General features: G+C 38.7%; 1 protein-coding gene across 2 annotated transcripts in view; it reads left to right on the top strand.

The window, feature by feature from the left end:
- Positions 1 to 15,901, top strand: part of MET (MET proto-oncogene, receptor tyrosine kinase) — a 135,567-nt gene that overhangs the window by 110,305 nt on the left and 9,361 nt on the right. For both annotated transcript variants that reach the window (XM_007450782.1, XM_007450781.1), the window contains exons 12-19: positions 55 to 201; positions 2,234 to 2,390; positions 2,589 to 2,729; positions 5,769 to 5,999; positions 7,921 to 8,001; positions 10,668 to 10,849; positions 13,822 to 13,931; positions 15,132 to 15,297. In XM_007450782.1, coding sequence (XP_007450844.1) covers positions 55 to 201; positions 2,234 to 2,390; positions 2,589 to 2,729; positions 5,769 to 5,999; positions 7,921 to 8,001; positions 10,668 to 10,849; positions 13,822 to 13,931; positions 15,132 to 15,297 — 1,215 coding nt within the window. The remainder of the gene's footprint in view (positions 1 to 54; positions 202 to 2,233; positions 2,391 to 2,588; positions 2,730 to 5,768; positions 6,000 to 7,920; positions 8,002 to 10,667; positions 10,850 to 13,821; positions 13,932 to 15,131; positions 15,298 to 15,901) is intronic.

The following is a 15,901-nucleotide window of genomic DNA, read 5'->3' as shown; positions in this document are numbered from 1 at the left end:
ATTCCTGCAAAACTGTGAAGTGTTAACAAGCTCCTTTTTCTTTTTCTCTTCCAGGGAAATGATATTGACCCTGAAGCAGTAAAAGGTGAAGTGTTAAAAGTTGGAAATAAGAGCTGTGAGAATATACACTCACATTCTGAAGCCGTTTTATGTACGGTCCCCAATGACCTGCTGAAATTGAACAGCGAACTAAATATAGAGGTGGGATTCCTGCTTTCCTCTCATGATGTAAATAAAGATGCCAGCGTAATTATGTCACTTGCAGGCTTGACATAAATCATTAAAGCTCATTTGTCTGTTGGCTTTAGCTCATCATCTCAGCCTTGCTTCTTAGTTGTTATTTTAGAAATAGTGAGGTTTTTGTTGCACTGTCTCCTTCCCAAGCTTCAAAGGGTAGATCTCAAAAGTCCTTGCTGGCCACGCTCCTCTCCATCATGCCACGTTCTTGCCGAAATTTTCTGTAATTCTCAGGAGGGATAAGGGCACATTCAATAGGGCCCTTTCCCCACCTCTCACCACTCCAAGAGGCCAGAGCCAACAAACTACTGCCCGCTACAGTGATCTCAAATGCAGAGACCCATAAGTAAAAGAATATGTATGCACTGGGTGAAGTAAAATAAGAATTAAACTATTTTACAGTAACTTCTTTCATGTAAACAGCTAAATCAGATAACCGGGAACTGGAGTGAGTGATTTTTTTTTCACTCTTTTTTTTTAACAGCTTTATTGAGATTAATTCACTTACCATACAGTTTATACATTTAAAGTATACAGTCCAATGGTTTTAGGTATATTACATTATTAATTTTTTTAATTATGGTAAAATACATATAAAATGTACCATTTTAATCATTTTTTAGTGTACAATTCAGTGGCATTAATTACATTCACAGTGTTGTGCAACCGTCACCACTGTCAAATTCCAAAACTTTTTCATCACCCTAAACAGAATCTCTGGAACCATTCAATAGTACTGTCACAATCCCTCCTCTTCCCCAGTCCCTGGTAACCTCTAATCTACTTTCTGTCTTTATGAATTTGCCTACTCTAGACATTTTGTATAAGTGAAATCATATAATATTTGTCCTTTTGTGTCTGGCTTATTCTACTTAGCAAGTTTTCAAGGTTGATCCATGTTGTAGCATGTGTCAGAACTTCATTCCTTTTTTAAGGCTGAATAATATTCCACTTGTATAGATATACCACATTTTGTTTATCCAAGAATGTGTGATTTTTAAAGGGTTCCTGAAGTTTTCCAAAAAGTTATGAAATGGGAATGTATGAAAAAATTTAAAAATCAAAGAAGTCCGGGGGGCTTCCCTGGTGGCACAGTGGTTGAGAATCTGCCTGCCAATGCAGGGGACACGGGTTCGAGCCCTGGTCTGGGAAGATCCCACATGCCGCGGAGCAACTGGCCCTGTGAGCCACAACTACTGAGCCTGCACGTCTGGAGCCTGTGCTCCTCAACAAGAGAGGCCGCAACAGTGAGAGGCCCACGCACCGCAATGAAGAGTCGCCCCCGCTGGCTGCAACAAGGGAAAGCCCTCGCACAGAAACGAAGACCCAACACAGCCAAAAAAACTAAAATTAATTAATTAATTAATTTAAAAAAAAAAAAAGAAGGCTGAATCATGAGATCAGAGTTTGGAATTAAAAGGACCAGAAATCCTAAAAATCATACCATGTTAGAGCTGGAAGGAACGTCAAAGACTTCTTCTATGTATCAAAACTGAAATAAAAATATTCTGAGACTTCATTATCCCATCATAATAATAATATGATTACTACTTATGGGGAGTCTCCTGTGTCCTCTACCCTACCCTCCAGGACAGAATTAATGTCCTGTTGTCTCTTTTTCTTACTATATGTTCATACTTCTACAGTACATATCATAGTGTACTATAATCATTTATTTTTGTGTTTGTCTCCCTTTCATACTTCAGTTCCTCAAGGTCAGAGACTGATTTTTATCTATTTACCCCCTAATACCTAATACCTAGTTATAAGTACAAACAGCTATGCATAATGTAAGTACTTAAGTGATTAGTAGCCCCTAATTATTTGAACACTGAACCAGAATTGAGGAATGTCTTAATACTCTGAAGGCAGTTATGCTACTTCTAGAATGGTAATAACCAGGTAGTATGTTGAGCCCAGGGAGACTGTGATTCAACTGTGTAGTGTATTTTGTATCTATCATGGCTAAATTCTGACTTTTATTTGTCATTTTTAGTGGAAGCAAGCAATTTCTTCAACCGTCCTTGGAAAAGTGATAGTTCAACCAGATCAGAATTTCACAGGACTGATTGTTGGTGTTGTCTCAATATCAATAATACTCTTATTATTACTTGGGCTTTTCCTGTGGCTGAAAAAGAGAAAGCAAATTAAAGGTGCATTTTTTTGGTTATTGTTTGTTTTAAAGAAGTTGCCTTAAGAATACAGTCGTTACATTTTAAAATTGTCATAGATTCATGTGTGCGATCTTATGCAATCCATAAAACCCATGAGTTCTGGTCACTGGGTCAAAGTCTACTGGGACCCATGATAGCCAAGTCTTTAACGAGCTCTTTCTCTCTTTCTGTTTTAAGATCTGGGCAGTGAATTAGTTCGCTATGATGCAAGAGTACACACTCCTCATTTGGATAGGCTTGTAAGTGCCCGAAGTGTAAGCCCAACTACAGAAATGGTTTCAAATGAATCTGTAGACTACCGAGCTACTTTTCCAGAAGGTATACTTCAGTTTATTGTTCTGAGAAATAACTATACATATACCTCAGTGGGTTGTGGCATTGTTGTTTATTTTTGGTTTTGCCTTTATATTTTTATAAAAATATAAAAGAAGTATTCACCTCTTCTTTGGCCAAAGAAGTATTTAATTTGACACAGAGTTACACGGCTCTTATTTTAAAATGAACTCATTTACATATTATATGAGATTTTTAGAGTCTTTAAGCTCTGTTCTCACAAAAAGGTTCATTTTAAAATCATTTGAGCAAAGATAAGGTGTTTATCAGCTGAGTGCAATGCTAAGAAATTGTGAAGCTCTCTTTAACAACCCAGGAAGAGTTAAGATAGGAAACGTATATTTATTGAAATAGAAGTTGGTACAGCTACATTTTTTTACCTGTTGATCCTCAAACATTTAAATTATACTTTTAGCCCTCCTTTGAAGGATTCTCAATGAACTGTTAGTACTCAGCCTTTTACCCACAGCATCCCAGGACTTGAATATATTTTGAGTCTTATCCAATAAAAACCTTCAATTATGCTATTTAAAAGGGAGGGTTAACATCATCTGTTTTGCAAAACATTAGACCTAATAATTGTCAGATTAGCCAGAGCATTTCACATTGTTTTATTTTAAATCTCCTGGTAAAAGCAAAATGTCTGTATTGTATCTGCTCCATTATCTTTAGAAGTTACAGGACGTGAGTCAAGTACAAGCATTTTCCTGGTTGAATATTTACCAGTGGATAAATAAAATGAGTCACAGACAGTTGAGGATACTGCAAAACTTAGAAGTTGCTCATCAAAACAAGTACAAGAGCAATGAGGCACTTAACATTTTAACTTTTTCAACATTTACTGCCTCTTACTTTTTCAAGTTTATATTAGTTCTATAGAGATGTTCTATAGACACTGTTAATATTGTCTTTTCCCACATGACTCCCTTTACCTCTAAGAATCCAAGCCCTTAACAACATGGACAAATCAAATCCAGTTTATAGTTTTGAAATTTAGATCTGTTTATTATTTTATATTCACACTTAATGGCTCTAATTTGAGATCTTTAAAATTCACAAGTAATTTTTTTAAAGAAGCATATTTAATCTTCCTTCAACCTCATTACTCACCTAACCTCTGTCATCATTGCTAAGAAACTTGAGTTTCATCCTCTTTCCTACATTGAACCTACTCCTTGGAGACATGGAAAAATAAAATAGGCAAAAGAAAGTTATCCAGAGAGAATAATGAGGAAATGCACAGCCAGCACCTAATGAAGAGGCACCTACAGAGCTTCTCTCTGTGTGCGGTGGGGACAGCATCCTTATCAATCTTTCATGCAGACCTAGAATTCTCTGTGTGTCAGACCAGAATCACACACTGATGGTTTAAATTGGTTTGTGTGCATGTTTGAACTTAGCCCAAAGGTCAGTACAATTTCTATGCCAGAGGATTTTTTCCTGTGCCTCATCAAGGATTTCCCTTAATCTCTGCACCTCTGAAAATTTAGAACCCTGATCTCTAGGTGCAAAGGTTTGAGAAGTGAAGGAAAAGGAACTGAGTTTAGAGAGGTTCATCCGCATTTCCATCCCCTAGGAAAGGATTGGAAACACTGACTCTGGAATTAAAGGAACAGACACCCAGCTAGGCTCCTTCCTTCCCTCACCCATCCAACATCTCAAGCACTCCCCTAATGTTCTACATCCTTCTTTTAAGGTTGCATCTGTCTCATTTCCAGCTAGTGATTACTATAACTACAGGTGGTCCCAAAGCTTTTCTGGAACCACTGTTGAAATTTACTGCTCTGGCCAAATTGATGTATTACCAAACTTCCAATGTGGCAGATACTAAACATGTTTAAGTGGGCTTAGGAATAGTTAGGGTACCATCAACTTTCTTTTTAATGACCCTCTCTTAAGTTCTGATTTTCCTTCTCCTTTGCAAATAAACAATATTTTCTTTTGGTGCTAATGGGGACCCCCTCATAAGCCTCTCCCCTCTCCCTGTGTTATACACTAATACATTTCAATACCCAGCTTAGTTTGTCTTCAAGTCAGTTGCTGCCAGTATAATGCCCTCTCCTTGACATGTATGCATTCCCATTGGAAAGGGCAAAGCAACTGGTGGTTTTTTTGCCTTATCTGACATTAAGAAATGTATTCTCAGCCTCATAATTCCCTACCCCTGAAATGGAAAATTCTCACCTAGAAAAAGGGAACTTTGCTTGAGGCTCTTACTGTTTTGGTTATAAAGATCAGCTTACAAGGAATGCTGATCTGATCCCTTTCCAAGTGTCCTCAAGTAAGTAATGAGAATGGCACACTAACCCAATTCTAATCTGCTTTCTCTAAAGAGTGATAACACTAGATCTGCTGCCATCACCACAGTATGGAGAACTTACCACGAATGTGACAAACTTTCAGTTCTGAAATTTTAGTCATTGCATATTTCTAGTCGTTTGTGTGTATGGGTGTATATTTATATAGAGACATCTAGATATATAATATTTCGCTTTACATATTTTTCATTGACCAGGAATCCACATAGGTTTTGAGCAATACTAATTCATTCCCTTAATAAACACTAGTCTCTCAAAAGGCATCTTTTTTCATTTTCTTATAGTTGAGTTGGATTTTTGTGGGAGCCAGGCAGTTGCTTACTATTTTTGCTGCTTTGCATTCTTAAGAATATAGTATATTAAAAAACAAATCTCAAGCTTGGCTTTTTGCTATACATAAAAAGAGAAATGTCTAAGGAAATGAAGAGGGAAAACAAGCTTTCAAAGTTACTGCTTAATATTCTTACAAGAGAATCAATAAATTTTTATTTAAACACACACACGCAAACCTGTATCTTTTCCCAATTTTATTAAACCAATTCCTTTGTATGGGTTTTTCCTAGCCTCATTCAATGATACAACCATCATTTCTTTAAATTTAAATTTAAAATTTGGTTTTGTTATTAATTCAATTTGCTGCCCCTGTTGCAGTCCCCACTAAGTGAGGTTTCACTATTGTTTCTAATAATTTTGCTTTATCTTGCAGACCAGTTTCCTAACTCATCTCAGAATGGGTCATGCAGACAAGTGCAGTATCCTCTGACAGACCTATCCCCCATCCTAACTAGTGGGGACTCTGATATATCCAGTCCATTACTGCAAAATACTGTCCACATTGACCTCAGTGCTCTAAATCCAGAGCTTGTCCAGGCAGTTCAGCACGTAGTGATTGGGCCAAGCAGCCTGATTGTGCATTTCAATGAAGTCATAGGAAGAGGTAAGTATTTCCACTCAGCTTTTTGTTAAACACGATTTTCCAGTAAGCATTTTATCTTCTGCCTTTGCAGATTAGGAATTAGACAATGGTGAAAGCAACTGACAGAGCAGTGATAACAAGTGCACTTGATTTCTGTTCTGCAGACATACAGCCCTGCAAATCACATCCATGGGAATTTGCCCCTGTGCATGGAGACAACTTGATAATCTCCCAAACGTATTAGAAATAAATCACATTCCTTCCTCGCCTTTTTCATAATGACAACTATAATTTCTTGAAACGTGCCTTTTACTTCCTTCTAAAAATCATTCTGTTAAGTTCCAATATTTTTACTCCTATCTCCTTCCAGTCTTTCTCTACCCTGAGAATAGTGACTAACTCTATGAAGTCCTGGTTTATAGCAGTTTGTATACTGCTGGACAGCATCAGAAGACAGGGAATTTATAGCCTTCCCTTGATCTGAAGCAACATACATCATCTCTACAATGCACTCCAATTTCTTTATACAAAGAGGAATGAATATTTGTAATAAGCCAGCCAGAGCAGCAATAACAGCTAGCGTATACAGTATTTGAGGAAATATTGAGCAGGAAAAGAAACCAACCGGAAGCCAGGAAATGAACTCCACTCTTCCCTTTTTTTCTAAAAAGCTTTTACCTTTAATACTGAATGGCCTCTGATCCCTCTTTATTCAGTATGCGCTGCAAGAGGTAGCAGAGACATCAGCCAGCATGATGCAGAAGAAGCTGATGGGACAATTTGCCTTTTGTGTTCACGAGTCCTTCCCATTTTCCTGTGAAAGCATCAGCACATTCCTCTATCACATACTCCAGATTTTAATCCTTAGCTCCCCTTCCCAAATAGCAGCTTCACTGTTAACAAACGTGTTTCACATCAGACTAATATATAGTTCTTTTACCAGCCTATAAATCCTAGTAATTGTACCAGTTTTAGAGTGTGTGGCTTCACTAATTATATTCTAATTCTACATATTGTAAAATTAGTATTTTATCATGAAAGGTGCTAAAAATGGCAATTATCTCTCTTATAAAGTAATAATCATGAATGATTCTATAAATATTAACTATTATTTATTTATATGCCTTCCCCAGTAGAACATGAGCCCTCAAGAGCATTTATTTAGTCATCTTTGCATTACAAGAGAGTAGACTAATGCCCAACACTCACATGCTAGGCACTCAGGGGGTCTTGGCCAGCTGGACAACTTAATTAATGACTTACACAGCTATCAGACATTTGGCACCTCTGGGGAAAATTACTGCCACTGGATGAAAGGCTACCATTGGGAAAGTGATGTGGCTAAAACCAGAGAACTAGATGAAATGACTCAGAGTGAATTTGCTTCATTTGGGCGATTGCCTTTCAGTTTCTGCCAACCTGGATTACAAACTAACTGGTGACTAAAGGGGGAAATCCTTATTCTGTAATGCTAATCTTATTTCTAATGGTGACATTTTTATTTCATTTCAGTTTATTGGAATATAGGGAGCTTATTTTATTGTATTTCTTTATGTGGGTAAAACTTCATTTTCGCATTTAAAAGATGTTATTTGATCCTTAAAAATAATGTTTCTTTTACGAGGCAGATGTTACTCCTGTTTTCAGTGGTTCCACTGTGGTTGAATATTTTATTATGTTAACCTTTAATAACAGTTACATCACCTAAATATTTACCATGTATTAAATAATCGTATTGCTTGTATCTTTGGGTGAAATATATTACGTATACCTATTTCACAAACACACACAAATAGTGGTATTGTTAATCAAAAGCATAAGAAACAATGCACTTTTTTTCCATGTAGGAAAAAAAGAGAAATGAAGATCATGAAGAGCTTAATAAATAATATTGCACAATTAAAAGTAATGTGGCACTAACCAAGTTCCCTCTTTCATGTAGGACATTTCGGGTGTGTATATCATGGGACTTTGTTGGACAACGATGATAAAAAAATTCACTGTGCTGTGAAATCCTTGAATAGTAAGTTATATTTTATTTAACAGTGGAGTACACTTTTGTGGTTTGCAAACTAATAAATAGTTCGTAATAAAATGTTGATTTGCACTTTCCCTTGTGGAAAAATCAGCAACTGCTGGAATTATGGATCTAATCCTGAAAATGCATTTGATCTAAATTCTTATTGATGGGACTTCCCTGGTGGTGCAGTGGTTAAGAATCTGCCTGCCAATGCAGGGGACACGGGTTCAAACCCTGGTCCGGGAAGATCCCACATGCCGCAGAGCAACTAAGCCCGTGTGCCACAACTACTGAGACTGCGCTCTAGAGCCTGCAGCCACAACTACTGAAGCCCACGCGCCTAGAGCCTGTGCTCCGCAACAAGAGAAGCCACTGCAATGAGAAGCCCGCGCACCACAATGAAGAGCAGTCCCCACTGGCCACAACTAGAGAAAGCTCACATGCAGCAACAAAGACCCAACGCAGCCAAAAATTTAAAAAATATATATATATAAATAAATTTATTTTTAAAAATTCTTATTGAAATATTTCCTCAGAAATTATCCCTCAGAGCCCTCATAAGTAAGAATGAAGGAGAAATGAGGTTCTTGGATGAGCCTAAGTATCATTTAAATATGTTTGGCTTATAATATTTGTTTTACAAGTGATATTTATGGAAACTATGGGAAGCATGTTGGCACATACAGTAATAATGACTCATTTTACCCAGAGACATTACTATAATTATTTTTTAACCATGACTTTCATCAAAAAGATAAAAAATGAAATAAGAAAATGAAAAAAATATGCCAGCAGAAAATTGAAAAATTGTAAATGTGGTAATATCTCGTTTATCCACATTTTTGGTGAATGAGGTATTCCACATAAATGAACTTCCTTAACAAGTGATACTTACCCTCTTTTAGTGCTAGACATATATTTTTTAATATTACCTGCTATTGAGAAAATCTTTTAAAAATGGAATGCATACTCTTTTTAAGAAGCAGGGAATGCTGGAGTTACTCAGTTTTCCTGGGTCTCTCCCATGTATGCATGTTATTAAACTTTGCTTTAAAAAAAGAGAAAAGAAACACGGCATGCTTCCAAACATAAGCTAAGACTTTATTAATGACCCAGAGCCATAATTATGGCATAAATTACTATCTTGTACAACCCAATATACTCCTCATACTAGAGCTTTCCTGGCTCCACCTTTGCTGACAGGTCTCACATGTCAAGTCAGTGTGCTTGCATTTTCTACCCCCATTTCTAAATTTCTGCTTATAGTTTGAGGCAGACTGAAAAAATGTTAACAAGATATATTACAGATTTATATTAGAATTAATAAGCTTTCAATGCACACGTGAAAGGTTTTCTTACAAGATACATTATTGCCAGAAATATTTCAGCTTTTTTAAACATAAATCTCCATGCTGAGCAGTGTTCTGTATGGTTCATTTTTTTGAAAGTCTAACCACAAGGTAATTAAAGGGACAGTTTATATGAAATCTAACTACAAACTGATGGATTAAGTATAATTGTCAATAAGTTTGCCTCACTAAAGAGTACCCCTGCCAGTTGTACTCAGAACAGTCCTAATGCCAACAAATCTTTCTCTGTCCCTGGTGTGTGCTGATCTCTGTTTGGTCCAGATGGACTTCCAGGTCTTGGAATGCATTGCATTTGTAGAAGAATATCATCACTGACACTGATACTAATCAGATTAATAAATTAAAGGTTGTTAACTCTTTATTAGTGCTGACTATTGTCAGGCCCTCGGGATCTCTATCTGGAAATGATTAGAAACTATTATAACAAAATAGTCTACTTAGATACCATAGACAACGTTTGGTCTTCAAATCCTCCTACTCCAAGGATTGGAAAACTATGGCCTGCTGCCTGTTTTCGTAAATAAAGTTTATTGAGCCTCAGCCACTATTGTCTGTGGCTGCTTTTGTGCTGCAATGGCAAGAGTTGAGTATATGCATCAGAGACCATAAGGCTTACAAAGCCAAAAATATTTACTATCTGGCCATTTACAGAAAAGTTTGCCAACCCCTGCCCTAGACAATCACTACAGAAATGGACTGGCCTGCTTCCCTCTCCTTTTTCTGTAAGAGACAAACTATGGTTCTGCATGAGACAAACAGATTGCTAGACTCTTACAAAAACAGGTACAGGTGGTGACTTAAAGGTGTAGCACAGGGACTTCCCTGGTGGTGCAGTGGTTAAGAATCCACCTGCCAACACAGGGGACACAGATTTGAGCCCTGGTCTGGGAAGATCCCACATGCCATGGAGCAACTAAGCCCGTGCACCACAACTACTGAGCCCACATGCCACAACTACTGACGCCCGCACACCTAGAGCCCATGCTCCACAACAAGCGAAGTCATCGCAATGAGAAGGCTGTAAACCGCAATGAAGAGCAGCCCCTCCTCGCCAAAACTAGAGAAAGCCCACGTGCATCAATGAAGACCCAACGCAGCCAAAAATAAAATAAAAAAAAAAAGTGCAGCACAGGTGACATCATTCACTCAGAAGTATTGTAAAGAAACACTCTGATGATAAGGCATCAGGGCAAGATGTAGCCCAGTGGTTTTACATTCCATTGTTCTCCCTCTCTGAACTTGACAAAGTAATCGTTGTCCCTGTAATGAAGTTAATGTCTCCACTGCTGGCTTTCTCAGGAATCACTGACATAGGAGAAGTTTCCCAATTTCTGACCGAGGGAATCATCATGAAAGATTTTAGTCATCCCAATGTTCTCTCGCTCTTGGGAATCTGCCTTCGAAGTGAGGGGTCTCCACTGGTGGTCCTACCATACATGAAACATGGGGATCTTCGAAATTTCATTAGAAATGAGACTCACGTAAGTATATTACCAAACTTACTAACTCATGAACTAGCTGTAAGCCAGCGAGCCTTCCAAAATGTGCCTGTTTTGAACCTTTTTAAAAGCTTTTAGCCAAAGAAGCACATATAAAATGTTTGCACCATTCAAATGGACAGAGGACAATTCAATTCACTGGTTCCTCAAAATCCTCTATCCTAGTAGGAAGATAGTGATACTTAGAAGGGTCTCCTGGGGGCAGTTATTCTTACTTGCACTGCAACATCCTTGCTGTACCATCTGCTGGATAGGTACTCATCTTTGAGTACCTACTATATGCCAGAAAAAGCACCACACGGGAGATGTAGAGCCAGAATGAGCCTCAGCTTTCAAGGAGTTTTAACCTTAGAAGGAAGAAATACATTGAAAATTAATTATAAATGGGTCTCTTACTATTTTTCAAACTTGCCACCCACTCTTCTACCTCAGGAAGACCTTTGCACTCGCTATTCTCTCTGCCTGGACTACTCTTCCCCAAAATATCCACATATCTCAGTCATCAACTTCAGCTTTTTGCCGTAATGTCATCTTCAAAATGAAGCTTCCCTGACCTGTCTGAAGTTGCAGCTGACCACCACACCCTCATGCCTTCTTTCTTGCTCCTCTCCCCTGCTTTGTTTTTCTTCATCACACTTACCCTCATATCATACACTAGGCCTGAGTTACCCAATACTGTGGCCACAAGCCACATGTGAATGTGGCTAGTCCAAACTGAGATGTGCTTTAAGTATAGAATACATCCCAGGTTTTGAATATTTAGTATAAAAAAAGAAAGTAAAATATCTCATCAATATTTGTTTATACTGATTACATGTTGAAATGATATTTGGGGTGTGCTGGGTTGAAAAACATATTGTGAAAATTAATTTTGCTTGTTTCTTTTTAATTTTTTAATGTGACTATTAGATAAATTTTAATTACATATGTGGCTTGTGTTATATTTCTATTGAACAGTGCTCTACTAGGCAATAAATAAGTAATATATGTATACACACACACACACACACACACACACATACACACACACATCCCATTAGAATTCAAGCACATGAGGGTAGCTAATTTTGTGTATTTTGTTCACTGCTGTAGCAGTAACACCTAAAATAGTGTTCGGCACATAGACTCTCAGGAGATATTTGTTGAATGAATGAGCTCAGGGTTACAAAAGAGGTTCTTAGATGCTTGCACATGAGGGTTTTCTAAGTGACATTTATGCTGGTTCCTAAGGCTGAGCAAGCAATGGCCAGACCAGGACCAGGGAGGGAAGAAGGAGTCTCCAGAACTGAAGTCACAGATGGCCCCTGGCTGCTTCTTGGCTCCTGTGATCAGGCCTCTTTGGGAGTTATGGAGTAGCTTTACTCTTGATCAACAGCTTCATAAACATGGGGTCAGGTTCTCAGAGGAAATAAGCTCTAGGACAGTAAAGAAATATTTTGCATTCAGTCAAAAGAATAAAATATTCCCTGGCAGTGAATTTTTGCAAATAAGATGAATTTACCTTACAAAGCACAGAGCTTTGGCCTTACCATACCCACTTTTCCACTCTAACTCTTGCCATTACCCTGATGAGTTCATCTGGTTGGATATGCCATCTTCTCTAGGTATTATTCCCCCAGGGTTAAAGCATGATAGAGATTTCCTATTATACAGTACCATGGCCTTTTATAGTCCAAGGAGTCTATACTTATTACAACTCCTAACAGATATGTCTTAGAGAATCCTAAAACACAGTAAATGGCCTCTCCACGTGCTGTATGCATTAAGGAGGGCTGTAGCCCTCCTTTCAGAATCCCCACTGTCTGCCTCTTAAGTTCACAAACTCCACGGTGGCTGCTGAAGAAGAGATATCCTGTTCCCGATGGCCAGGCACCAGTAGGGCTATCAGCCACAGTGACATCTATGTGATTTCAGATACAGTTCTCATAGGTACTAAAGGCATTACTCTGTCCATCCAATTTTGTGTGTTGAGCTTATGGAGAATGAGATTTCCTGTTCTCTGTGTGGGTCCAGGCCACTGGTGCTTCAGTACCAGTAGGAGGGCTTCTGATGTGATTGATTTCACTACAGTGTGGGCTTTGGAGTCTAACAGATTTAGGTTAAAACCCTAACTCCACACCTTAGCATCTGAGTGGTTTGGGGTGATTTATTTTTCTGGGAACTTCCTGTATTAACCGTGTATTTCTGATGCTCTGACTTGTGGGGACATGCTGACCCTGGAGAGACTGCCCCTGGACTAGCAAATTCCCAAAGTTATTAAACAACTCACCTTCAAAGAGCATGCCTTTCATCACCAAACCAACCACTCCAGAGCCCATACCCCAGCCACCTCCTTTAAAGTGCTCTCACACTCTGGGACATTATCCACCTGCCCTAATCACTTCAAGACCAGGTACCAGACTACTAGGGACAGTCCCTATACCCCAGAGCCCACTGAAATTATTCAAACCAGCCAATTCTAAGCCTGCTTCCTCTGCTTCACCCATTCCTTCCCACAGAAACCACAATACAGACTCTTGCTTATGTTTTCCCCTTGCTCCCTCTGCCTCCTTAACCAACCCTGGTGCATCCCTGAGTGGCCTTGTATGACATGGCATGCCTCCTCCTCTTGGAGGTTGTGAGTAACAGCCTTTTCGATGGCAATTGTTCCCATCTGCTGGACTTACCATACCTAAATAATAATAAAACCTACATTTTAAAACACCTCCAGTTCCCCATCTGGAAAATGGAGCCCATATCACAGACTTGAGTATATAAGGATTAGCCAAAGTTTATAAAAGCATCTAGCATGGTACTTTGCAAATAACAGATACTTGATAAATTATTGCTGTTATCAACAGGGCACAAGTTATTATTTGAAACAAGGTCATTCTTATAAACATTTCATAATTCTGAGATCATAGCTAGAACAGTAAATGCTTAGTTTATGCGTTTCCAATTCTCTTTGATTACAGAACCCCACTGTAAAAGATCTTATTGGCTTTGGTCTTCAAGTAGCCAAAGGCATGAAATATCTTGCAAGCAAAAAGTTTGTCCACAGAGACTTGGCTGCAAGAAACTGTATGTAAGTATAAGAGTCTCTGTGCCTGCAGTCCAAATTAAGTGACAAGGAGGAATCTGTTTTCCACTGTTCAAGGCTAGAGAGGATGTTTTCTCTTCTCATGCAAAAGTCCTTTATTTCCGTTACAGTTTTAAATCGATATGTAAGCACTGGGGATGTAGGCGGGGCTTTCAGGCTTTATCAAACGGAATTTAAAAGGAATTCTCCAGAGGGGGTCTTGAACAGCTGTTGTGTTCTCTTGCTTTTCTTTTTCCTTCCCACCCATAGCCCCCAGTGTTGTGGTTTCACACTGCATTAGTTTTTGGGAGGGAGAATTTGATCTTCAGCATTTTACAGTGAAAAGGAGAGGGCTGGTAACACAAATACCAACATATTGTAACTTCCCAAGAGTGGATTTGAAGTCAGCCTGCAGAAACCCTACCAAAAATGGTATTTGGGAATGAATATACAAAGAACTTTATTTGTGTCTGTCTGCCTGGGCTGTATAATACAACGGTCAACAGTTTGTAGTTGATCTGTGCTTTCCCTTACATGGCACTGATTCATGGCTCATGGTATGTGTGAATGAAAGAACTGTGCTATTAATTTCCTACCTTGGTTTTGGTCAATGTAACAACATAAAAGCCAGCTTACACAAAAGATACATAGCCTCAGATAGAAGAAATTGATTTTTGTTGAACCTTGCTGTTTTCCTAGATGCTTTACTATGTATCGTTTTTCTCTATTACCTCACTGGCGGAACATAAGAGTTGTACGTACTAGCCTAGCCCACTGAGAATGAAAAAGTAAAATAACAGTCCCCTCTCATATCTCCCCCATAAAACTAAGTATTGCTAATAAGCTGGCAAGTGAAAATTAGCGATTGCTTTGGGTAGTCAGTTGGCATATACTCGATTTAGCAACCAAGGAAAGCTGGGAGGATGGCCAACTTTACTACTTCTCCAGATCTACATGAAAGCAAAAAAGGTTTTCTTATGCCACATCATTTATAATCTCTTTCCTTGGTCTGTTGAATTTAAAATGTAAATGTCAAGCATTTTTATTCAAGAATTCCATTGTAATTTAGTGTTAGTCAATACAGGCCAGATGAAGCCCTCCCTTCAGAAGTATGGATTTCAAATACTGAAGTCCTCTTTAGAGATTCAGCATCACTGTAAATTATTCTGTTTCAGCCACCAGTAATAATTTTTGTTCTTTCTGCAGGCTGGATGAAAAATTCACTGTCAAAGTTGCTGATTTTGGCCTTGCCAGAGACGTGTATGATAAGGAATACTATAGCGTACACAACAAAACAGGTGCAAAACTGCCGGTGAAGTGGATGGCTTTAGAGAGCCTGCAAACTCAGAAATTTACCACCAAGTCAGATGTGGTAACGTATTGATCACCCCAACCTCCTCTTTTACTTTCATACATAACTTTTTTAGTAGTTTTATGGGAACTTAATTTTTTATTAATTAATTTATTTATTTCTATTTTTGGCTGCGTTGGGTCTTCGTTGTTGCACACAGGCTTTCTCTAGTTGCGGTGAGCAGGGGCCGCTCTTCGGCGCGGTGCATGGGCCTCTCATTGCGGTGGCTCCTCTTGTTGCAGAGCATGGGCTCTAGGCACGCGGACTTCAGTAGTTGTGGCTTGTGGGCTCAGTAGTTGTGGCGCACAGGCTTAGTTGCTCCGCGGCATGTGGGATCTTCCCGGGCCAGGGCTCAAACATGTGTCCCCTGCATTGGCAGGGGGACTCTTAACCACCACACCACCAGGGAAGTCCCAGGAAGTTAATTAAAAAAAAAAAAAGATAACCTTCAGCACCACTAATTTCAGTTTTCTTCAGAAGTAAAAACGGGCTTGACTGTCTAACAGGTACCCATAGTATGTTTCCATAAATTCATTCATTTATTCAGAAACATTTTTCCAGAAGAATAGCATGTTAAGTCCTTGGGAAGCCCAGAGCTGAACCAGGTATGAACCCTGCCCTCCAG

The sequence above is a fragment of the Lipotes vexillifer genome, unplaced genomic scaffold (genome assembly GCF_000442215.2).
Source record: "Lipotes vexillifer unplaced genomic scaffold, Lipotes_vexillifer_v1.1 scaffold314, whole genome shotgun sequence".
Classification (NCBI taxonomy): Eukaryota; Metazoa; Chordata; class Mammalia; order Artiodactyla; family Lipotidae; genus Lipotes; species Lipotes vexillifer.
The sequence above is the reverse complement of the archived record's forward strand: the minus strand, read 5'-3'. Positions and strand labels throughout refer to the sequence as shown.